The sequence below is a fragment of the Gymnoscopelus microlampas genome, assembly GCF_963454915.1.
Source record: "Gymnoscopelus microlampas genome assembly, chromosome: 9".
Lineage (NCBI taxonomy): Eukaryota > Metazoa > Chordata > Actinopteri > Myctophiformes > Myctophidae > Gymnoscopelus > Gymnoscopelus microlampas.
In genome coordinates, this window is record NC_139946.1 from 56,964,548 (window position 1) to 56,990,829 (window position 26,282).

Here is a 26,282-nt window from a genome sequence, read left to right on the forward strand (position 1 = left end):
GCAAGGCACCAACCTGCTCATCAGGAGCAATTAGGGGTTCAGTGTCTTGCTCAAGGACACTTCTACACTAACTCTGGGGGAGCCCCCCAGCCCGGGACCGAACTGGGACCACACACACACGGGGGGGGGGGGGGAAATATCGGGGGGAAATCTCGGGGGAAACAAGTTAATAACAACACTACTGACTACAAAACTGAAAAACGTTAATATAAACTATATGCAAGTATAATCAATCAATCAATCAATTATTCAGCGGTGGTCTCTTAATGTTGTAGTTTAATGGCTCAAGCTGCTCTCAGACTCAGAGCCCCTTTTATGCCAGGTGAGTACAGGTATGGCGCAGACCCCCACACCTGGCACCCCATGAAGATAAAGGCAAACATTTGCATCACTATAGGCGACGTCGCTCTGCTGAGTGGATACGGTAGTGATTGACTGCCTGCCCCCGTGAATGGACGAGGAGGTCCAACGGCCACTATTCTCTTTAGATTTTTTTCACTGCCTGTTTTTCAGTCTTTTACTTTATTTTCTAGGGGAGGCTAGATTTTAGTTGGGCAGGCGGCCGCCTGCCCTGCCTCTATGGTGGGTACGCCACTGGGTCTGGCTGCATTGAAAATAGCAAACTCTACAAGCTCACAAGCCAGCGTCGCATCGCGACGCGTTGTGAGCTTGTAGATCTGCTATTTTCAAAATATACGAGCGCTTTTGCGTCGGGAGTCCCGCGGTCAGGACTCCCGACCATCTTTTCATGGACAGTGAGGTCTACAAACTTACAGTAGCTTGTCTTATGGTTTGAAGTTATGTCATAGAGAGTTATATAGGCTACAACCTGGCTGGGTTAAGGATATAAACCTGACGCTCCAATCTCTTATAACGTGGGTTGCGGCACGGGATCACTGCATTCTGCAGACCGCCCGAGTCTCATGGGGAATATAGCCTACTACATGACTGCTTTAGTGTAACTTGAACGCGCACTGCTCGGTATGGGGTAAATAAATATACAAACGTATTCCATTCATGCCGATGTGATTGGTATCATAATATGTCATTCATGTAAACTACAAGCCTACGTGACTGACAAAGATTGTGCAGGGTGAACCTGAACCTGTGAGACTTAAGGTTCCCCTTTTTGTGGTTTTTGCTTATGAGGCAAGATGGCGCCCGCCCAGACACAACCAAGCAGCAAGCCTCAGACAGCACGCCCACACGCACGCACGCACGCGCGCGCGCGCACACACACACACACACACACACACACACACACACACACACACACACGCACACACACACACACACACACACACACACACACACACACACACACACACACACACACACACACACACAGTCTTGCCTACACACGACAAATACATGCACGCAGAACCAGTGGTGTAAAGTAATTAAGTACATTTACTCAAGTACTGTACTTAAGTACACACATTTTTACTTTACTTGAGTATTTCCAATTTTCAGTACTTTTACTTCTACTCCACTACATCTCAGAGGCAAATATTGTACTTTTACTCCACTACAGTTATTTGAAAACTTTAGTTACTAGTTACTTTGCAGATTTTGATTATTATTGCAAAACAATACATTAACCACTTCAGCCCTGTATACATTTAGGCCATTTGAAAATAGCAGATCTACAAGCTCACAAATAATGTGACGCATTGTGAGCTTGTAGATCTGCTATTTTCAAAAGATTTTAATACTTGTTATACATTTGAAAACTTGTGAAATAGGACATTCTGCAGAATGATTATTTTGGTACTTTAAGTATATTTTGATGCCAATACTTTTGTACTTTTGTACACAAGTACATTTTGAATTCTGGACTTTTACTTGTAACAGAGTATTTCCACATTGCAGTATTGATACTCTTACTTAAGTACAGTTTTTGAGTACTTTCTCCACCACTGCGCAGAACCCATGTGTCACAACTACTCTTCATGGGGTCTCAACCACATCAACACAATTTACATCAATACACAACACTCATACACACTACTACTACACAACACAACACAACACAACACAACACAACACAACACAACACAACACAACACAAAGACACTATAACTCACAACCTGTCTACATATGATAGCTCTATATTACAGGTTCATCTTTAAAATTATTCAAAGATGTTTTTAACTCAATCTCAAAAACTAGACTGGATGGATTAAAGTTCTCAGTCGCCAAGACTGATTTCAGTCATTTGGATTCCATGGAAGCCAGCACGTCTTCTATGGAAGCATGTTGCGCAGCAAAAATAGCCAATCTACAAGCTCTCAATGCGTCTGTGACGCATTGAGAGCTTGTAGAGAGGCTACTTTCGGTTATTTTCAGATTAGAGCATTTGAAGTGGTCAAACTAGCAATATGTTCAGAAGCACATCACACATTAGGACATTTTCAGTCGTGAGATTTAAACTAGCTTTAATCCATGAGACTGGATGTATAACTATAGTTCATATCACATCATCCACAGAGAATAGTTACAACACTTGTTTTCTTTTTTCTTTCCCCTCCTTTTACTCTCATTTTAAAATGGTTATGATAATGTAACTGTTGTATTTCTAAAGTCACATAAATAACTAAAAATGTCATGTGACTCAGGACATGTCAGGAGCAGTGGTGTGTTCTACCATGTTAAGCTGTATATATAGTGTGACCTGCAGGATATCTTCGTAGCCAAGCGTAGGTCTCTATTAACCATTTCATCCACTGAAAACACACTAGCGTATCTATTCTCCACGACCACGTACATGTCGTGCGGGGAATGATTATCGTATCACTTCGGGAAAAAAAAACTAGAACACACCACTGGTCAGGAGATATTATCTCCTACTAGTATCTGAATCTACATGCAGATATAAAATAAAGACATTTTACCTTCAAGTTGAGACGAGACGTTGAAAGAAACGATGCTGATCTGAACTGTGTGAGTTCATGTGAGGATGTGGTTTAACTTCCTCCAACTCAACTATAACTGTAGAAAACATCTGACGTCACTCTGATCTAACCTGACCTACCTCTACTACACTGTCTGTCTCTCAGCTGTCCTGTCTGTCTGTCTGTCTCTCCTACACTGTCTCTCTCAGCTGTCCTACTGTCTGTCTGTCTGTCTGTCTGTCTGTCTGTCTGTCTGTCTGTCTGTCTGTCTGTCTGTCTGTCTCTCCTACACTGTCTGTCTCTCAGCTGTCCTACTGTCTATATTTTAGGATGGCTATTTAGTTGTTTAACTTCATATTTGACATGACAGAGCCTATTTAAAATGACTAATTTAGAGAACCGGCATGTCTCACCCAGGGGGCGGGCAGTGATACTCATGTATCTGTATAAAGCAACCTCTTGTTGGCATGGGGCGGCAGTGGCTCAGGGGTAGAGTGGCCGGGTATAGTGAACTGGAAACCGGTTCCCAGTTCGATCCCGGGCTGGGGGGTTGCTCCCGATGAGCAGGTTGGTGCTTTGCATGGTTTCCTCCGCCATCAGTGTGTGAATGTGTGTGCGAATGGGTGAATGTAATGCATGTTTACATGATAAAGTCAGAGGAATCCATGAATGCATACCGCTGTTTTCTAATCAGCCTGGCAGCTGGCTTGCCTTGCACTTGCAGTACGGTGCGCATTAGTGGTGTAAAGTACTTTTACTCAAGTACTGTACCAATAGCCGATCTACAAGCTCACACTGCGTCGCGTCGTTCCAGAATTTTACCTGTAATAGAGTATGTCTACATTGCAGTACTGATACTTTTACTTAAGTAAACACCACTGGTGCGCATGCATTGCGTAGCTCAACATCTTTGAGCTACCAGACTACAACATGGCACAAGATGCACAGCCATTCATGTCGCTGCTGCACTAAACCTGATCCCAGGTCAGTCTAAAACATCACACACAAGTTAAACAGCATTCATTGTGTTTCTCTCCTGATAAGTGCAGCTGTGCGCACACACAGTAGACATACTACGGGTCTTCACACACACACACACACACACACACACACACACACACACACACACACACACACACACACACACACACACACACACACACACACACACACACACACACACACACACACACACACACACACACACACACACACACAGTAGATATGTTACAGGTCTCCTCGGATCCTCTCAGGTATTACAGATAATGATAGACAGACCAGAGTTCAGAGGTAATACTGACCGATTCCGACCCCGAGTGATTATGATAAAACACGGATCAGACCCGTACAGGTCTCTGGTCCTCTCGGGTATTTTCTGAATCGGGGGCCCCGTGAAGAGCTCTAGTGTAAAGTATGAGTGTAAACAGACAAACAGCCACACAGACACACAGACACACAGACACACAGACACACAGACAAACAGCCACACAGACAAACAGCCACACAGACACACAGACACACAGACACACAGACACACAGACAAACAGCCACACAGACAAACAGACACACAGACACACAGACAAACAGACACACAGACACACAGACACACAGACACACAGACAAACAGCCACACAGACAAACAGCCACACAGACACACAGACACACAGACACACAGACAAACAGACACACAGACACACAGACACACAGACAAACAGACACACAGACACACAGACAAACAGACACACAGACACACAGACACACAGACACACAGACACACAGACACACAGACAAACAGACACACAGACACACAGACACACAGACACACAGACACACAGACAAACAGACACACAGACACACAGACACACAGACAAACAGCCACACAGACACACAGACACACAGACACACAGACAAACAGACACACAGACACACAGACACACAGACACACAGACAAACAGACACACAGACACACAGACACACAGACAAACAGACACACAGACACACAGACACACAGACACACAGACACACAGACACACAGACAAACAGACACACAGACACACAGACACACAGACAAACAGACACACAGACACACAGACACACAGACAAACAGCCACACAGACACACAGACACACAGACACACAGACAAACAGACACACAGACACACAGACACACAGACAAACAGACACACAGACACACAGACACACAGACAAACAGACACACAGACACACAGACACACAGACACACAGACACACAGACACACAGACAAACAGCCACACAGACACACAGACAAACAGCCACACAGACACACAGACACACAGACACACAGACACACAGACAAACAGACACACAGACACACAGACACACAGACACACAGACACACAGACACACAGACAAACAGACACACAGACACACAGACAAACAGACACACAGACACACAGACACACAGACACACAGACAAACAGACACACAGACACACAGACACACAGACACACAGACAAACAGACACACAGACACACAGCCACACAGCCACACAGCCACACAGACACACAGACAAACAGACACACAGCCACACAGACACACAGCCACACAGACACACAGACACACAGACACACAGACACACAGACACACAGACACACACACAAACAGACAAACAGACAAACAGCCACACAGCCACACAGACAAACAGACACACAGACACACAGACACACAGACAAACAGACAAACAGACACACAGACACACAGACACACAGACACACAGACACACAGACACACAGACAAACAGACACACAGACAAACAGACAAACAGACACACAGACACACAGACACACAGACAAACAGACACACAGACACACAGACACACAGACAAACAGACAAACAGACAAACAGCCACACAGACACACAGCCACACAGACACACAGACAAACAGACACACAGACACACAGACACACAGACACACAGACACACAGACAAACAGACACACAGACACACAGACACACAGACAAACAGACACACAGACACACAGACACACAGACACACAGACACACAGCCACACAGACACACAGACACACAGACACACAGACACACAGACAAACAGCCACACAGACACACAGACACACAGACACACAGACAAACAGACACACAGACACACAGACACACAGACAAACAGACACACAGACACACAGACACACAGACACACAGACACACAGACACACAGACACACAGACACACAGACAAACAGACACACAGACACACAGACAAACAGACACACAGACACACAGACACACAGACACACAGACACACAGACACACAGACAAACAGACACACAGACACACAGACACACAGACACACAGACACACAGACACACAGACACACAGACACACAGACAAACAGACACACAGACACACAGACACACAGACACACAGACACACAGACACACAGACACACAGACACACAGACACACAGACACACAGACACACAGCCACACAGACACACAGACACACAGACACACAGACACACAGACACACAGACAAACAGCCACACAGACACACAGACACACAGACAAACAGACAAACAGACACACAGACACACAGACACACAGACAAACAGACACACAGACACACAGACAAACAGACACACAGACACACAGACACACAGACGACACAGACACACAGACACACAGACAAACAGCCACACAGACACACAGACACACAGACACACAGACACACAGCCACACAGACACACAGACACACAGACACACAGACACACAGACACACAGACACACAGACACACAGACACACAGCCACACAGCCACACAGACACACAGACACACAGACACACAGACACACACACAAACAGACAAACAGCCACACAGCCACACAGACACACAGACACACAGACACACAGACACACAGACACACAGACACACAGACACACAGCCACACAGACACACAGACACACAGACACACAGACACAAAGACAAACAGACACACAGACACACAGACACACAGACACACAGACACACAGACACACAGACACACAGACACACAGACACACAGACACACAGACACACAGACACACAGACACACAGACAAACAGACACACAGACACACAGACAAACAGACACACAGACACACAGACACACAGACACACAGACAAACAGACACACAGACACACAGACACACAGACACACAGACAAACAGACACACAGACACACAGACACACAGACAAACAGCCACACAGCCACACAGCCACACAGACACACAGACAAACAGACACACAGACACACAGACACACAGACACACAGACAAACAGACACACAGACACACAGACAAACAGACAAACAGCCACACAGCCACACAGACAAACAGACACACAGACACACAGACACACAGACACACAGACAAACAGACATACAGACACACAGACAAACAGACACACAGACACACAGACACACAGACACACAGACACACAGACACACAGACAAACAGACACACAGACAAACAGACACACAGACACACAGACAAACAGACAAACAGACACACAGACACACAGACACACAGACAAACAGCCACACAGCCACACAGACACACAGACACACAGACACACAGACAAACAGACACACAGACACACAGCCACACGGACACACGGACACACAGACACACAGACACACAGACAAACAGACACACAGACACACAGACACACAGACACACAGACACACAGACAAACAGACACACAGACACACAGACACACAGACAAACAGACAAACAGACTGTCATGCCAGACCAACTGAAATATAATGGAAATGAGATTTCCGGAGAGGGTTACCAGGCTTGGGTAAAGCAGTGGTCGGATAGTTAATATATGTTCAACACAAACAAACCAAGGGATTCTACCGTTGCGCCTCAGCCTTAAACGGCCAGTCCGGTGCGTCACAAGTGTAGGGATAATAATAGCAGAAGAGAGGAACGCTGGAGTAACACGGACAGTTTAGGTTTTTAATTTAGTACGGTGCAGGTAACAAATAGACTGACGTTTCGGTCTTTCGACCTTCCTCAGAGTCATGACTCTGAGGAAGGTCGAAAGACCGAAACAAAAAGGCCTAAACTGTCCGTGTTGCTCCAGCGTTCCTCTCTTCAGTTAATATATGTTGTTTCATAACGTGTGCAGGATGTATGATGTACCCGCTATGATACTGAATGTCATTCTGAACACATTTCTGTCAAACTCTCTGTCTGTGTAAAAAAAGTCTGATTATTACGTCCTTGTGTCAGTTATGTGTGCAGTATGAATACACACTGTGAATACACACTGCAGTGCACGTACAACTACACACTGTGAATACACACTGCACACATCTACACACTGTGAATACACACTGCAGTGCACGTACAACTACACACTGTGAATACACACTGCACACAACTACACACTTAGCCCACGTCTTTGTACCAGAGCAGAGCATCGAGCAACAACTGGTTCCTGGAATGAGCGCACGCAGCAAATGATGCCTGTGTGTGTGTGTGTGTGTGTGTGTGTGTGTGTGTGTGTGTGTGTGTGTGTGTGTGTGTGTGTGTGTGTGTGTGTGTGTGTGTGTGTGTGTGTGTGTGGGGGGGGCCTGGTTTACATGAAGTGGGAGGAGTCATGGTTTACATGTGGAGCCATTTCTTGTAAATGCTGTGAGTGTCAGAGTCATGTCACGTGACCTAAAAATACAAAGCTCATTCTGAACCACAGAGAGAATGAAGATAACAGCCAAGTAGGAATAATACCCATATAATAAGGGTAATAATAATAATAATAACTCCCAGAGGGTCTTATGTCAACACTGTTTTGAGGTAGTCAAAAAAGTTTAACGTGCTTTAAAATCATACGTTTTTTCTAAACAAGTCCAACCATCATATGTGTGTGTGTGTGTGTGTGTGTGTGTGTGTGTGTGTGTGTGTGTGTGTGTGTGTGTGTGTGTGTGTGTGTGTGTGTGTGTGTGTGTGTGTGTGTGTGTGTGTGTGTGTCTCTCTCTCCAGTCAGTGTCTTCAAAAGACGTCGACCACAAAAACAACTGAACGTTGGAGGGCAGATTATAGCTGTGTGTGACTTCCTGTTTGAGACGTGTGGCGTCTGTGTGACTTCCTGTCTGTCTAACTGATGTTCAACCACAAGCTGCTCTGTGTTGCAAACTGACAGTTAAAACTGATTCTTCATTATTCACAGTGAGCATTATGTTCCACTTATAACAACATCTATGTTTACATTATTAAACTGCATGGTCAGCATTCTGTTTCATCTATGTGTGTATTATTTAATAAGTTATTCATGCATTTATTACATCTAGACTTGACCAGATCAATGCCTGCAAAAAAGACCACTCAGGGGTCCCCGGACCCTTTGGGACATAAAAGGGTCCAGGGACCCCTGAGGGGGTTCCAGGGGGTCCCCAGCTAAATCATTCTTAGGTACCAAATAGACCCTAATCGGTCTGTAACACAGAGAGTGTGCAAATGGATTTAGCTCCATTTGCACTCTCTCAGAGTTATGGGGGTCCCTGACATTAATATGTTTGAGAACCATTCCCTTAAAGAACACTCTTAAAAGCTGTGGTCTGGATCCAGAGAGGGCTGGTACAAACATTGATTGGAAAAAACATGAATTTACTAAATATGAAATCTATGAAGAAGTTTAATCTGCAACGCAATTGTATACAATATGTGGTGGAGGGTCCCTGCTTCATCTCTCTATCAGCTAAGGGGTCCCCGTTTCATCTCTATCAGCTAAGGGGTCCCTGCTTCATCTCTATCAGCTAAGGGGTCCCTGATTTAAATCACTTCATATTTAATATTCACGGTCTCTCTGTACTTGTATCCTGGTTGGCTGAGAGATGTTAGAGAATATACGTTTGTGTTTGATGTTTAAACTCATATCCATCCATTTCAGAGTGTCGCAAAAAGGTAGTGAAAATAGCAGATCTACAAGCTCAAAATGTACTGTGGACTTGAAGATCGGCTATTTTCACATAAAATATATATCATTACAAACAGGCAACAGACTTGCAGATTTTCCACTTTGAGAAACTTCAGACTGCATTATGTCCAGTGATGATAATAATAATAATAATAATAATAATAATAAGGGTAATAATAATAATAATAATAATAATAATATTTATTGTCCCCGAAAGACTTCACAAGTCTGTTAAAAAACAACAATAACTAGAAAAAGTTCTCCTCGGAGCACAAGTCTCCGCCAGCAGACTTGTGTTGGGAATGTTGGGAATGTTCTACTTCTGGGAATGTTCTACTTCTTATGTTCTAATTCTTACAAAAAATAGAACATGTTACTGTGTCATAGTAACATGACACAAGTGTCCTATCCGTCTGTATAACTGTCCTATCCGTCCTGTCTGTATAAGTGTCCTATCCGTCCTGTCTGTATAAGTGTCCTATCCGTCCTGTCTGTATAAGTGTCCTATCCGTCCTGTCTGTATAAGTGTCCTATCCGTCCTGTCTGTATAAGTGTCCTATCCGTCCTGTCTGTATAAGTGTCCTATCCGTCCTGTCTGTGTAAGTGTCCTATCTGTCCTGTCTGTGTAAGTGTCCTATCCGTCCTGTCTGTATAAGTGTCCTATCCGTCCTGTCTGTATAAGTGTCCTATCCGTCCTGTCTATGTAAGTGTCCTATCTGTCCTGTCTGTGTAAGTGTCCTATCCGTCCTGTCTGTATAAGTGTCCTATCCGTCCTGTCTGTGTAAGTGTCCTATCCGTCCTGTCTGTGTAAGTGTCCTATCCGTCCTGTCTATGTAAGTGTCCTATCCGTCCTGTCTATGTAAGTGTCCTATCTGTCCTGTCTATGTAAGTGTCCTATCCGTCCTGTCTGTGTAAGTGTCCTATCCGTCCTGTCTGTGTAAGTGTCCTATCCGTCCTGTCTGTGTAAGTGTCCTATCTAATTGTTACAGTATCCACCATTTCTCAGCCATTTCGTGATTATTCCTGTCTTACCTCACTTTGAAAGAGGCACAGACTCTTTCAAAGTGACACATGTATTTATAGGCCGCTATACGTCACTAGCCAATCAGATCACACTATTTCACCGTATTGTCACGTGTCACGTGAGGCTTGGCCAATCGGTGTGTCATATTTAGAAAGTGAAAACAAAGTCTCCTGGCGGAGACAAAAACAACACATAACCATAAAGCACAAAACAACATCACTAAGACAACACACTTGTCCATTAGAGACTTGTGGTGTCAGATGAACATAATCAACATGATCAGAGATTCAGGAGTCTCTGTGTCGCCCTCATGTGGACAGACTCTACATAGCAGGCTGATAACATCACCTTGGTCTCTGCTGCAGGAGGACAAACATGATCATTATGTTATAATTATAAATAAAACACAGTCTAATGTGTAAACACAACGTGTGGGCCTTCCTCAGGTGATTTGTTGGTCTTTATTCAGATCAGCAGATAAAACGTATTGTTATTATATTATTTATTATTATTCTGAATCTCTGATCATGTTGATTATGTTCATCTGACAGCAAATAAAACAAGTCTCTGATGTAGGAGGATACTCACAGTATGGTGATGACGTCATGGTGACGTCATGATGAGGAGACAGCTGTGTGGAAGATGTTGTTCAGTCTCTCTTTCTCCTCATAAACTATGTTAAATATACTTCAAGAGTCTTTTGATTTTTTATGTAAAAGTATCAATACCACAATGTAAATATACACGCTTGTTACAGGTAAAAGTTTGATATTCAAAATTTACACGAGTAATCAATATGTACATGAAGTACCAAAGGTAAAAGTACTCATTATGCAGAAATGTCCCATTTCAACTTTTCAAAATGTATAAGAAATCTTTTGAAAATAGCAGATCTACAAGTTCACAACGCCTCACGTGGTGGGACGCGTTGTGAGCTTGTAGATCTGCTATTTTCAAATGGCCAAAGTATTTATAGGGCTGAAGAGGTTAATGTATGCTTTGTAATAATAATACAAATCTGCAAAGAAACTAGTAACTAAAGTATTCAAATAATTGTAGTGGAGTAAAACTAAGTATATTTTCCTCAGAGATGTAGTGGAGTATAAGTAACAGTACTGAAAATTGGAAATACAACATTTTACTGAAGTACAGTACTTGAGAGTAAATGTACTTAGTTACTTTCCACCACTGCCAAAAAGTAGCAGATCTACAAGCTCACAACGTTGCATCATGCACCACATCTTTGCTGTGGTGCAGCAAGATGCTTGTAGATCGGCTATTTTCACTGTGTGTGCACAGCCGTCATGCGATGCGACAACGTTTTAGTTGTGTGTGTTGTTCACTCACTGCTCACCTGTCTTTTGGAAGAAATTTGTAAGGAGTTGTTTCCCCTACTTTGTTTTCTTTCTCTTTATATTATTTTTTTGAGAGCCAGATTTTCCTTCTTTGGAAGGAGGCGCCATGACTTTTTACTTTGGTAGGTATCTGCTGTGCTTTAGTTCAGTTGTCACTCACTGACTTCAGTGTGTTTAATTTTCGCTGTTCTGCCTGCGCAGCTGACAGACATTCAGTGATTTCGAGTCAGCTACGGCTTTCAGCCAATGAAAAGACTGCTTTCAATTACTTGTTCAGTGATCATATGAGTCTAGAAACACCTACTGCATCCGGTAAGTTCACACAAACACATAGATGCAAACACACTGATCATTTCCGTATCCGCTCTAAACCGGAAGTACAAACTGCAAAGCAAATTGATCTCTGATCCACACCACGTAGTAACAGCGGACGAAACCTTTTTTGTCTTGAGGGGCCAACAGAAAGGCAGAGAGAGAGCCTCAATCATTATTTGTATACAACGGTCGCTAAATCTGTTTCATTCAGGTAATTTTAATTGTAAAAAAAGTTAAAAGTTGTGAATTTTTTTTTTTTTTTTTGGGGGGGGCCTTCCTTGGGCCCTAGTAACTCTGTCCCACTTACACCCCCAGTGTGACGCCCTGTGACATGACGCAGCTAGTCAGCGGAGAAGCTACAGGATCTGCAGACCTGTCATCCAAGGTTGCAGCCGTTACTACTTGAGTCAGCGTGTCAACATGATGCTCTGTTCTATGACGGTGTCCCTCACCCAAAATAGCAGATCTACAAGCTCACAACGCGTCTCATTGTGAGCTTGTAGATCTTAACATGTTATATAGTAGAAAGTAGATCATATTGCGTCATCTCATTATTTTATGAACTGAGTGAAAAGTGGATTTATTGACGACTTGCACTTGTAGTGATTCATTTTGTCCACATGAGGGCGACAAAGGCCGTTCAATACAAACAGATGAACAGAGTGTTGTAAACATGAACACATTGTTATATTTATCACTGTGTTAGTTTAATGATTTACATCAATGTTTTTACCCCATGATATATGATAGATAGATTATGTGCAGTTATTTCTTATATTTATATTTTGAACAGGATCAAATTGTAAATATGAAGCCATGATTAAAAGCTTTTTAATACATAAATAAAAACGCGTTACTAATTTCTGCTTTGAGTCATTCATAGATATAATATATTTATAGTAGTAAGCATATTTATAATATTTTCCATTGTTCAACAGACCATTTCTGTAGGCAAATAATGTAATGTAATGTAAATAGTTTTTTGTAGGCTACAGCAATAATGTTTCATCTATTTTCAACCGGGCATGATGTCAGAGGTGATTTTATTTTTTATCTAACAATTTCAGACAATTTAAAACCATTTAAAAGTAGATCCTGCTGGCTTAAACAAAACAAAACACACGATTCCAGTTCATGATTTGAATAATTAAGTTAACATAGCGTCACAAGAATTGTAACCATATTTTATTCTTTGGTTATTCAAAAATCACACCCAGTGTGAAGTGGGCGGTGTGTGGTCATCACAACATGACTCACTTTGAAAAAGGATAAATGACTTTTTCCATAGTCCATACTGCTATTCATAGGGCTGCACATGTGTCATGTGTTTCGCTAGCCAATCACAGTCCTGAATTTGCAAAGTCAGCCAATCACATTACAGTTAGTGGTGATGACACTAGCTGTAATGTGATTGGCTGATATGAAAAAAGTATCGATTTGCATTAACAATGGAAGGGTTAGGGGGTACACAAATGTTTTGGTCGGTGTCCAAAACTCACTTATAGGGGACGGCTACACCGCCCCAAAAATAGCAGATCTACAAGCTCATAGTGTGGCACGAGTGCCACGCTATATGAGCTTGTAGATCTGCTATTTTTTGAAAAATCGCAAACCTTTGTGAAAATCTTTGAACACACGCACACACTCTCTCTCTCACACACACACACACACACACACACACACACACACACACACACACAGTTTTTTTTAAACAAACATTTTTAACTCAAATCTTTGCTTCTAGGGGTCCCCGGCACAACATATTTTTGAGATGGGGGTCCTCAGCCAAATACAGATGAATGTGGGGGTCCTTGACATGAAAGAGTTTGAGAAACACTGACATACAGTAGGAACACTGGAGAAAGGAGAAGATCTACACCTTGTCTTAATGCTCCCAAATATATTTTATTATAAACCTTCATCAGGTTTAGTGAACAGCATGTAAAGGACAGATAGAGCTCACATCAGTCCATGAACTAAAGACACCCGGGACAACGCAACAATTTGTAATAATAATAATAATACATACAATTTATATAGAGCTTTTCTAAGTACTCAAAGTCGCTTTACACAAGAGAAACACAATTTATTTTAAATGTATTAGGAAAAACTAGTTAAAAGGTTAAAGGTGGTTAGTTAGTTAGTTTTCTGAAAAACGTATGTTTCTATATCAGTGGTGCTCAATCTTTTTCATGTCAAGGACCCCCAAAATGATATGTATTTGGCCGCGGACCCCCATCAAAATATTTTGTTCCAGGGACCCCCCAGAAGCAAAGATTTGAGTTAAAAAATGTTCGCTTTAAAAATATATATATTCAAAGATTTGCACACATTTTCACGATTTTTCAAAAATAGCAGATCTACAAGCTCGTAGTGCCGCGCTACGAGCTTGTAGATCTGCTATTTTTGAATAGCCCAAAGTGTAAAATAATAATCGTTTTAGCTCAAATCTAAAAATGACACAGTTCCAGGTCTTAATGGGTTAAACGTGGTGAGGGTGGGGGCAGCTTTAATGTGAGCTGGCAGTGAAGGAGAAGACCCTGTCCGTCCCCCCAGGTTTATGTTATTTGTCTCTGTGACGTCCAGGAGGTTGTTATCACCAGACCTGAGGGAGCAGGAGGGGGTTGGAGGAGTTCAGAGAGGTAGGGGGGGAGCCTGGTTGATGAGGGTCTAGTAGGTGGTGAGTCGTGTTTTGAAATCTATTCTGTGTTTTACGGAGCCAGTGAAGGTCATGGAGGACCGAAGTGATGTGGTTCTGGTGAGCAGGCGGGCAGCAGTTACATTTAAAATACTTTGTCTAAAAGGTCCGTCCAAAAAGGTCCTTGCGGCCTTGTTTCCAATGAGGTCCTTGTTATGCAATTCATAGACTTATATAGTGGCAACACAGTTAAAAAAACAGGTAAAAGATAACATTATGTAGCCTACATCAAAACAAATACAATAAAATAAAGACTATGTACATAACAGGGGAACATACTGTAGTTTCATGAGAACCTTGGTGGTGACGCTGTAGGAGGCTGTTACTGTAGTGGAGTCTGTGAGTGTCTCAGCAGCAGTGTGTGATTGGCCGGGACGAAGGAGGACAATGTTGCAAAAAGGTGGGAAAAGGCAGTTTTTTGTGATGTGGTTGACATGGGACTGAGAGGAGAGGGTGGGGTCGGTCCAGGATGACACCAAGGTTGTGGACTTGGGTGGAGGGGGTGGGGCAATGGAACCATCAAATCAGACAATTAGTCACTAATACAGTCTGTGTCTGAGTGAGCAGATACACAAGCCAGTGTTGTTCCTATAGCAATCAGACACCAGGAACACACACACACACACACACACACACACACACACACACACACACACACACACACACACACACACACACACACACACACACACACACACACACACACACACACACACACACACACACACACACACACCCAAAACCTAATACTTGTCCACAATGTATACAAATATTATCTGAGCTTCCTGAACAATACACAGAACTCCACACAGTCAGAATAAAAGACCAGAATGGTTTGATGTCAAACTCTGAGACCAGTCAATGTGTGTCCATGAAACAGCCAAGAACCCTGTAGTTGAAGTGTCCTTGAGCAAGGCATTCCACCGGTTATTGATCATTTACTTAGAGGTTGCTCTGGATGACGTCTGATGATGTCTTAAAAGAATAACAGTTAAATATAATGATCCAACCTTCAATGTGAACAACTTTGTCTTTTCATCTTCAGAAACAAAAAAGAAGCAAGAATACTGCCTGGATACTGAAGGTATTTTCAGTACAGTTTTACATCAACCCAAGATGTTCAGAGAGGAATGGGTCGGTGTCACAGAGAATGAATATCATGAGTGAACTCGCAGCGTTTCCTTTATTCCTCACTGTATCGATGACAGAACGTGCCTTTTCACATTTCACTGGCTCCACACGGGCTCCATCATACTCTTCTTGGATTATCACCCCCTTCTCAAAAAGTATGTCCAGGATATTGTTGAGACTGGGATGTGAAACGCTGTCGATGAAGCTGCTCCTTATGGATAACAGTCTGTCTACTGCTGGACGACTCAGAGCGTGCTGAACAAGTTGTAAAGCAGAAGCTGAAAGGTTTACATTGACTTTCCATGCACAGATGGAATCATGTTCAGGGGAAGTGGAGAGGGTGTATTCTTGATTTGGGATTAGTACACATTGAGGCATTTCAATGTAAATCTCTTCTCCATTTATTTTACTCCTTACTTTCACCACTTCACTCAGCACAGTGTTCCCAGGTAACAGTAATACTTTCAGGATTGAACTGGGATCATCATCAGTCGGTGGTGTATAAAATAATGACACCGATGCCTGGATGGGAGATGGAGCTGGGGTGGACATCAGAGACTGATGCACCTCCTCTGGCTTAAAGACTTCTGAGACATATGGGTCATTCCAGAATTGGAGGACATTTTACGTCCCACCCAAGAAATGTCAAATAATCCATTTACAAAATACTAAATAATGCATTTGTCGTGTAACTTTTACTTGTCCTGAGACCAAATCTAAATCAACTTGGAGCATTTAAAAAAAAAAACATATTTAAAAAAATACCAAATAAGTCTGTAGTACCCCTAAAATGCAAGTTTTCTCTTGTCCCACCCCCTTGGTTGCCAAATTGAATCTCAGATAAAACTGTTAAAATGACATTTAAATCTACTTTCTTTTACATTATTTTGTTCATAGATGTCTCTTGTTGATGTGGAAACATATGTTTTAATTAACCTAATATTTTAAATAAGTATTATTATGCAAGGAACCTGTGTCCCACAACTTGCATGCAACCCTGTTACCTTAAACCTTTTTGCATGGTAAAAGAAGAAGAAAAGTGTGAGTCACATGACAGACTAGAAGTGACATCATCAAACACTTTCCTAACATCATGGGTAGAGCAAAGGCGTCTCCTCTCTTCTATTATTCATATTTGTATAACATTGTCAGCCTTACTTGAATGTCTCAACCTACCTCACGCAACCCTGTTATGCATATTTCCAGAATAAGATAAATACTTGACAAAAAAAGATGTACTTATTTATTTATGTGAGTTTGTCCTCTTGGTAAATGCTAACATCTAGCTAAACAGCTAGCTTCTATTCCTGAGAAAAAGCTAACATTAGCATAGATTTGCAATCCTGTTACTTGCAGCCCTGTTACTTTTACTTGCAGCCCTGTTACTATAACCCATATAAAACATGTAATAAAAATACCTTTGATGCCTGAGCTGAGCTAATCAAGCTTTTGATAGTATATTACCTATTATTGATGAATATATAACAGAAATTTGTCAAATAGAAAGTTATTTTTTCAAAAATTCGGAAGCCCAAATGTCCTCCAATTCTGGAATGACCCATATATAGATTGATGGATGGATGGAGGAGAGGAGAATAGATAAAGATAGGTGGGGAGGGGAGTCAAAGATAAGTAGAGTAAAATGGAGAGGGGGAGAGATGGAGTGAATCAAAGAGGAGAAAGGAGGAAAAGGGCAGATGAGGGAGAATAATAAGGAAAGGAGAGAAGAGGAGAAATTGAGATCAGAGATGAATGAGAGGAGACAGGAAACAGAAGGTGGAGTGACAAAGACAAGATCTTTAGTTACAATTGTTCTGATAGAAAACTCCACACAGTCAATCATATAACATATATAATATGTGTATAAATCCAGGAGTGTATTTAGAACGTCTCCAACAGAAAGAGGAGTAGAAATGTTACTCACTTCTCTTTTTACTCTGAGTGCTGACTGAGGAGCTACTGGAGGCCTCTTCTTCCTCTCTGCTCCGTTTCTTCACCTCCAACGTCCTGCCCTCACTAGTCGACACAGATGATGATGACCATGCTATGGTTGTGTCCCCAATGCTGTAGGAAGATTAGTTTTATGTGGTACGTTTCTTTGATTACTTCTTATTTTATATTTGTGTTATAATGACATTATAACACATTGTGTTATAGTGTCATAATGTCATTATAACACAATGTGTTATAATGACATTATAACACATTGTGTTATAATGACATTATAACAAAATCTGTAAATGGGTTTTGCACAAATCGGCCTCCTGGTGGCGCTATAACAGGCTGAATTGGCATCCAGGGAGTGTGTGAATAAGCATTAAAAAGTACTTCATGTGTGCAGTGGGAAATGTTTGTCTGTTTCTTGTACCTTTTGTCTGACCAGAAGTAGGAGTGAGCCAAGCATTCCTTCACTGTAGGTCTTTTCTTTGGGTCTTCATTGATCATCCTCTCGATGAGATCCTTGGCAACCTCATCCTGAACATGGTCCAGGTTGTAGATTCCATCCAGAATGTTGCCTTCACATCGAGGGCCTTTGCCGAACGGATGGTGTCCTCCAGACAGGATGTAATATAACAACATTCCAGCCACCTTTAGAATGAACATGAACATTTAGTGACAGTACAGTATATGTTGTTCTCGTTGATTAAATTGTTCTCATGCAGGATAGGAACAAACCTGGATGTCGGTGCTGCATTTATACTTTACAGTTATATTATCATCACCGTCTTCATTCAAGGTCTCCTTCGCCTTCCAGCATTTTGTTCCTACACTGCTTGTGGAATGTGTTGTTTGTCCTGTGGTCAACTGTCTGCTTATTCCAAAATCAGCCAATTTTGCCCTCCCTCTAATATCTGCAGGACAAATTGGGTAGTTAAATATAATAAAACAAAAGGGTTTTAGATCTAAATAAATTCAGCAAATGATGCCTAAAATGTCTGACATTATCTGCTTGTTTAATTTGTCTTCTGTAGCTTACCAATCAAGACATTCTGGGGCTTGATGTCCCGGTGGAGAATTGGAGGTATCTGACAGTGGAGACACTTTAAGCTTTTAAGAACCTGCTTGGCAAGCTGCTTTCTCAGTTCATAATCTGATGAATTCTTGATGTGTTCATCCAGTGGGTATTCACATAACTGCAGAACAAGGTAACCAAAGTCCTTATCCTCATCAAAGTACAAATATCGTACAATTGAACGATCATCAAGCTCTGGAAGACGTAAAATGTCTTTCTCGTTCTTCAGCGTCTCATAATTGAGCTTAGGCATTCTCTTCACTGCAACTTCAGTGCCGTCATCTGTTAACCCCAAGAACACCTCAGTTCCATCACTTCCCTTTGCTATGCGGAAGTATTCATCCTTCCCAAACACAAAATGTCCAACTCTGATAACGTTGTCGCCCACAGCAGTGTTCGCAAGTTTCTTTAACTTTTTACTCCACCTTTCACTGACTCGGCACCAGTCTCGTGGTGATCCATTTCTTTGCTTCAGAATAGCTGTGGGGAGACAAAAATTGGAGCTCAATACATCAGTTTGGATTACATTTTTATTAAGCCCCGGAGTGGCCATATATTAAATAAAATAATGTACTGAGGCCATGTTCAACTATTTTGAGCGCACAAAATAGATATACTGTAATTCGTTCTCATGTTTTGGTTAATTTGAACGCATGAATTATGCAATTTGTTTATTGGTCTCATGTTAATCACTGTATCCAGCTTTGAAACTCACAGGTGGCAGTTTGGTACAAATTGAATCCATAATTTTGTGTGATTTCCTCTGTCGAGGGGCCGTGGGTAGCCTTGGAAAACGCAACGGTCTTACTATTTGCAGTGACATATAGCCTACTAACGCAGTGAGTAAGTGCACCAACTGTACCCTGGCAATTAAGGACTAAACTATAAAGCGTGATCCGAAGATTTACTGCTCCATTCGCTCCCTTATTACTTACAAATCCTGTATCTCGGCTCCTGTGTATTATTTTTTTTTATTATGTATTTTTGGCCGAGACATGCTATTTTCAAAGGTGTATAAAAGTGTACGGGAAACGCGATGACATTTTTTCTTCGTTGAAGCACAGTGAAACCCTCTGTGATTAGCAACCATCAGGGGTTTGATCATGTACTGGAGATAAATATTCTGCGTATTCTTCGCATACTGGGAATCTGTACACAGTCAATCGTAATCAAAGTGTCTAGCGTGGATATGCGGATATATGCTACATAGACTCCAGTGGAGTAAAGTAACTAAGTACATGTATTCAATTTCAAGTACTGTACTTAATTACAATGTTGAGGTATTTTTTCTCTACTGGAGTACTTCCAATTGTCAATACTTTATCTATTATATTATCATCCCTTTACCCAGATACAGCTCAAGTGGAGTTAGGAGGTTTTTGACCATTAATGTGGCGATAGTTGTCCATACTTATATTTTTCCTTGGTTCAGTATTTGTAAAATCCACACACAGGGTGTTCAATAGCACTGATTTATAAAGAAAATAAAACAAGTTGAAAAACAGAGATAGGAGGTTTATGCCCGACAGCAACGATATTTTATTATAGCGCCCTTAGGGCGGATATATAGACCTATATATCTGTTTTTATCTTATACATCTTTAGATCATTTGGACCACACACAAAGGGTGGGTGTAAACATAATTGGAATTGGTCCATTCATTCATATCTACCAACAATGACATAGTTCTCTCCTCTCTTCACTTACCTTGGGCTGTGTTTTTAAATGTCTCCAGTAGATCTTTCCTCTGGACCTTCTCCAGGATATTCAACATGATGTCAATTTCTTTACCGGGATAGTTCTGTGTGATCAGGTCCACAACGTCCATGCGCCCAGCATTCTCCAGAGCCCCCCTACTCAGCGGTTCGAGACCTTCAACATTGCCAGGCTGTTGCAGATACCACTTGAACCTGTTGAACTCCTCGACAACCAGCTCTTGCAGAGTGTTCAAGATACGATCCTTCATGGTTAATTCCTGCTGCAAACACATGATGTTAAAGTATCTTAATGCTTTGAAGCTTTAGTTCAACTTATTTATACAAGGGCATATACACAAACAATAATAATAATAATAAGTAGGGATGTCCGATATTATCGGCCTCCCGATATTATCGGCCGATATTAGCATAAAAATTGATATCGGGAAAATATCGGTATCGTTTTTTTTTTTTTTGCTTTATAAATAAGTTACAGGAGTTCTTACTGTATATGGTGTGTGTGATATGAAATTTGAGCTTACCCTAATCTCAATAATCCCCGCATATATCGGTATCGGTTGATATCGGTATCGGTAATTAAGAGTTGGACAATATCGGTATATCGGTTACCGGTAAAAAAGCCAATATTTAGTTAGTTAGTTAGTTAAAGTTTATTTCGGTCAACAAAATCATACACGTATATGGCTTTTCATACTACAAAAGACAAAACAATCAAGAACAAAACAATCAAAAAGAAAACGAAGACAAAGCAGAAGAAAACTGCCTGAACGAAAAGGTGTAGGCTGAAGCTAATAGCTTATTGTGCCTACCCTTCTTGCATTTGGAAATCAAAAAATAAATAAACAACAAATCAATTTTCTAAACTCAATCATTGAAAAGAAAATATTCCTATGTTATATAATTACAAATATATATATATATATATATATATATATATATATATATATATATATATATATATATATATATATATATATATATATATATATATATATATATATATAAATATTTTATATATAATTTTTTACAAGCTTTGCAAAAAAGAAACTGTACTCCACATCACTACATTTCCTATAGAAATGTATATAATTATCCTATCATACTAATATATTTCGTTACCATTTTGATTTTATACATTTTCTTAAATTTGGCAATTGGGCTACATAGTTTTAAATCATTTTCACAGCTGTTCCATATTTGAATTGCTTTCGCAGACACACATTGTCTTTTTACATTTGTTCTGGCCTTTTTTACCTCAAGCATATTTTCACCCCTCAGCCAATACCTGGTTTCTTTGACTTCAAACAGCCCCTGAATGCAGATCGGGAGCTGATTGTTGTGCGCCTTGTAGGCTATTAGCCCCGTTTTTAAGTGAACTAGATCTTGAAATTTTAGGGTATTTAATTTAATAAAGAGTTTATTAGTTGGTTCATAGTAATCAGTTCTGGTTATTATTCTTATAGCTCTCTTCTGTAATATAAATATTGGATTTGTGTTAGTTTTATATGTATTCCCCCATATTTCCACACAATACGTAATATATGGTACTATGAGGGAACAATATAATATATATATATGTTTGGTTTTATTTAATATTGCTATAATTTTAGACATTTCTATTTTTACATTATCTATATGAGATTTCCAGTTTAGTTTACTATCAATTAATACACCCAAGAATTTATTTTCATACACTCTTTCTATTTCAACATCATTAATTTTGATTTTTAATTTACAATTTATTTTCCTTGTGCCGAATATCATAAATTTAGTTTTACTTAAATTCAGGGATAATTTATTTATATCGAACCACTTCTTTAGTGTTGTCAACTCTCTCTCTACTGCATTCAGGAGCTGCTCCAAACTCTTCCCAGAACAATACAGGTTAGTGTCGTCTGCAAAGATGACATATTTAAATATGGTAGACACTTTACAGATATCATTTATGTATAAAATAAACAACTTTGGGCCAAGTACAGAGCCCTGCGGGACCCCGTATGTTACCCTTGCTATTTCAGATTTTGTATTATTTAACTGGACATATTGATTACGATCTGAAAGGTAACTCTTCAACCATAAATGGGCTATCCCTCTAATACCATATCTCTCCATTTTATCTAATAGCAAGCTATGGTCTAATGTGTCAAATGCTTTTTTAAGATCAATAAACACCCCTACAGTATATTTTCCCTCCTCTATTGCTGTAGTAATACCTTCCACCATTTCCGTCACAGCCATCGAGGTGGACCTGTTTGCTCTAAAACCATACTGGTGGTTGCTAAGAAGATTGTTTTTTTCAATGAATTTATCCAGTCTTTTGACAAATAGTTTTTCTATTATTTTTGAGAATTGTGAAAGTAGAGATATTGGTCTGTAGTTGGAGAATTGGTGTCTATTACCACTTTTGTAAATCGGAATTACTTTTGCAGTCTTCATATTAGTTGGGAAAATTCCTGTTAAAAATGATTGGTTACAGATATACGTTAACGGTTTTGCTATACTTTCTATTATATTTTTAACTAGTGACATATCTATCTCATTTGAGTCGGCTGATTTTTTCTCCTTGAATTGTTTTACTATTTCGAGTATTTCTGTTTCCTCAACCCCTATAATGAAAATAGAGTTAGGATTCCGGGGCACAATACCTTCCAACCCCTCCCTATCTCTTGGTTCCACGATCTCATCTGCTAGATTTTTACCAACGTTAGCGAAATACTGATTAAATTCATTTGCTATTTCCTTAGGATTATTTATAGTTATATTATTATTGTTTACGTAGTTGTTTGGGTATTCTGCTTTAGATGTACTCTTTCTTATTATGCTATTTAATACCCTCCATGTCCCTTGTATGTTGGTTCTATGCTGATCCAATAATTTATGATAATACTCTTTCTTATTAGATCTTATGATATGTATTAGTTTATTTTTATATGTTTTATATCTAGTTTCTGTTTCCTTAGTTCTATGCTTTAAAAAGGTTTTATGTAATACATTTTTCTTTTTGCATGCATTTTCTAGTCCCCTGGTGATCCATGGTTTGCTCACTTTCTTGTGTTTGTTATTCTGTTTTCTGACTGGACAGTTTGTGTCATAAAGTGTAGTTACTATGGTCAAAAAAACATCATATGCTTTATTTGGATTTTCTTCTGCATAAACCGCCTCCCAGTTCTGTTTGCTGAGGTCCACCTTGAGGGCTGCAACGGCTGTCGGAGTTTTAAGTCTATACATTGTGCATTGTTCATCGCTGAATTTGCTCTTGCTCTTGATACAGTGTTGAAGGATTGCAAATACAGGAAGATGGTCAGTAATATCGTTTATGAGGAGTCCACTTATTATATTGGTGTCAATGTAATTTGTATATATATTATCTATCAACGTAGCTGAGTCTATCGTGATCCTAGTGGGCCTTATGATCAAAGGAAAGAGACTATTGCTGTACATATGATTTATGAAATCTGTCATTTTTTTATTTCCTTGTGATTTTAAAAGGTCAATATTATAATCTCCACAAGCTACTTGAATCTTATTATTGTTACAATTCCCAAGCATTGCCACCAGTTTGCCATTAAATGTGTCCAGACAGGTACCTGGACACCTATAAACACAACTAAATATTATATTTTTCACCTTCTCAGCCTTAATTTCAACTGTTAAACATTCAAACATATTTTCTATACTTTGTGTCTTACTTTTAACTATAATACATTGCAGAGCTGTATCAACATAAATAGCGACTCCTCCTCCTGTTTTATTAGTCCTATTAGATGTAAACATCTCGTATCCTTCCATGTCCATCTCATATCCTTTCTTACTATTAAGCCAGGTCTCTGATATTGCAATCACACTGAATTTATTGAATTTGCTAAGGTATTCTTTGATTTTGCTAAAGCTACTGTAGAGGCTTCTGCCATTAAAATGTATTATTGCGCCTTCCATCTTAATATTACTTCTAAATTGCTCATCGGTGTAGTACTCGCAGTTGATATTTAGATTATTGTACAAATGGCTATCAGGGTCCACATCATTTTCAATCCCATATAATTTATGTTCAGTGTGGTCAAAAGTTTTGTAATTCAGATTTTCATACCTGCGATATAAACTATGCACATTTGAGTCCTGACAATACATGTCCCTTTTTACAAAATCCTCATCCTTAATGCCATCAAATGGAAATGTATAGTCCTTATCTAGGTCTGTCATGGTAATGAGGAAATATTATAGTAATACATATGATTGTAATAAATGTTCTCACTAGTGGATAGTAAGTAATATAATAATAAAGTATGGTAATGGCAGGCCTACTGCATATACAGTAATAATTATAATGTACATGGAAGTAGTAGTAATGAAAATAATAGCAATAATGTCCATAGTAGTGGCAGTAGTAACAACAATAATGTAGTATAATAATAATTATTATTATAATCATAATTATAATAATAATAATTATAATAATAATAATAATATCAGCAACAATATAATAATAATAATTAATAATGATAATGGCAACAAAAATTATGCAAATGATAATAATAATTATAATGATAATAATGATGATAAATAGATATATAAAGTAATACAATACAATGTTATGGTCAAGTTGATAATGAATAATATAGGTTATACTGGAGATATAAGATGATGCAATGGTATGATGGTTCATGATGATAGTATGTAATATATGATATAATACGGATATCAAATAATATCTGTATATATAATCATATTGAGAGTTTTGTTGTCGAGAATATGTCATTATGAATGTGTGGATATGGGTCCTTGAGTTCATGTCATCTCATACCTTGCGTGAAGTTGAGTCATTATGCAAACTTGTCCAGTTCTGAGCAATCCCTGATGATCAACGTTTTGGCCTCTTCAGGAGATGCTCCGTTCAGTTTAATGTAGATCTTACAATTGGATGTCCACGTTGCTTGGATCTTCTCCTGTTTCCTTAATGAGCGGGCTTGCCACGCGATCGATCCGTTCCTTTTCGTCAGGTGTTCGTTCAAGAAGACTTTAGTTCCCTTTAGCTTTCTCCCCTGTTTGAGGATCTCGTTCTTTTTCTTTCTGCTGACAAGGCGGATTATTATGGCCGGACTGTTGCTGTCGGTTCTTTTGCCTAAGGGATGGCATGCCTCTATGTCACGCTCTTCGACCTGTATGCCTTGGTTGTCAAGGAAGG

The 26,282-nt window shown here is 40.1% G+C and overlaps 2 protein-coding genes across 4 annotated transcripts in view; one reads left to right on the plus strand and one right to left on the minus strand.

The window, feature by feature from the left end:
* Positions 1-26,282, plus strand: part of tmem259 (transmembrane protein 259) — a 298,209-nt gene that overhangs the window by 70,392 nt on the left and 201,535 nt on the right. The window lies entirely within an intron of this gene.
* The window catches only part of LOC311052686 (uncharacterized protein), a 90,799-nt gene that overhangs the window by 63,266 nt on the left and 1,251 nt on the right, over positions 1-26,282 (minus strand). The window contains exon 2 of the mRNA XM_084067791.1: positions 21,090-21,360. Within this exon, the coding sequence (XP_083923917.1) occupies positions 21,090-21,360 (271 nt within the window). The remainder of the gene's footprint in view (positions 1-21,089; positions 21,361-26,282) is intronic.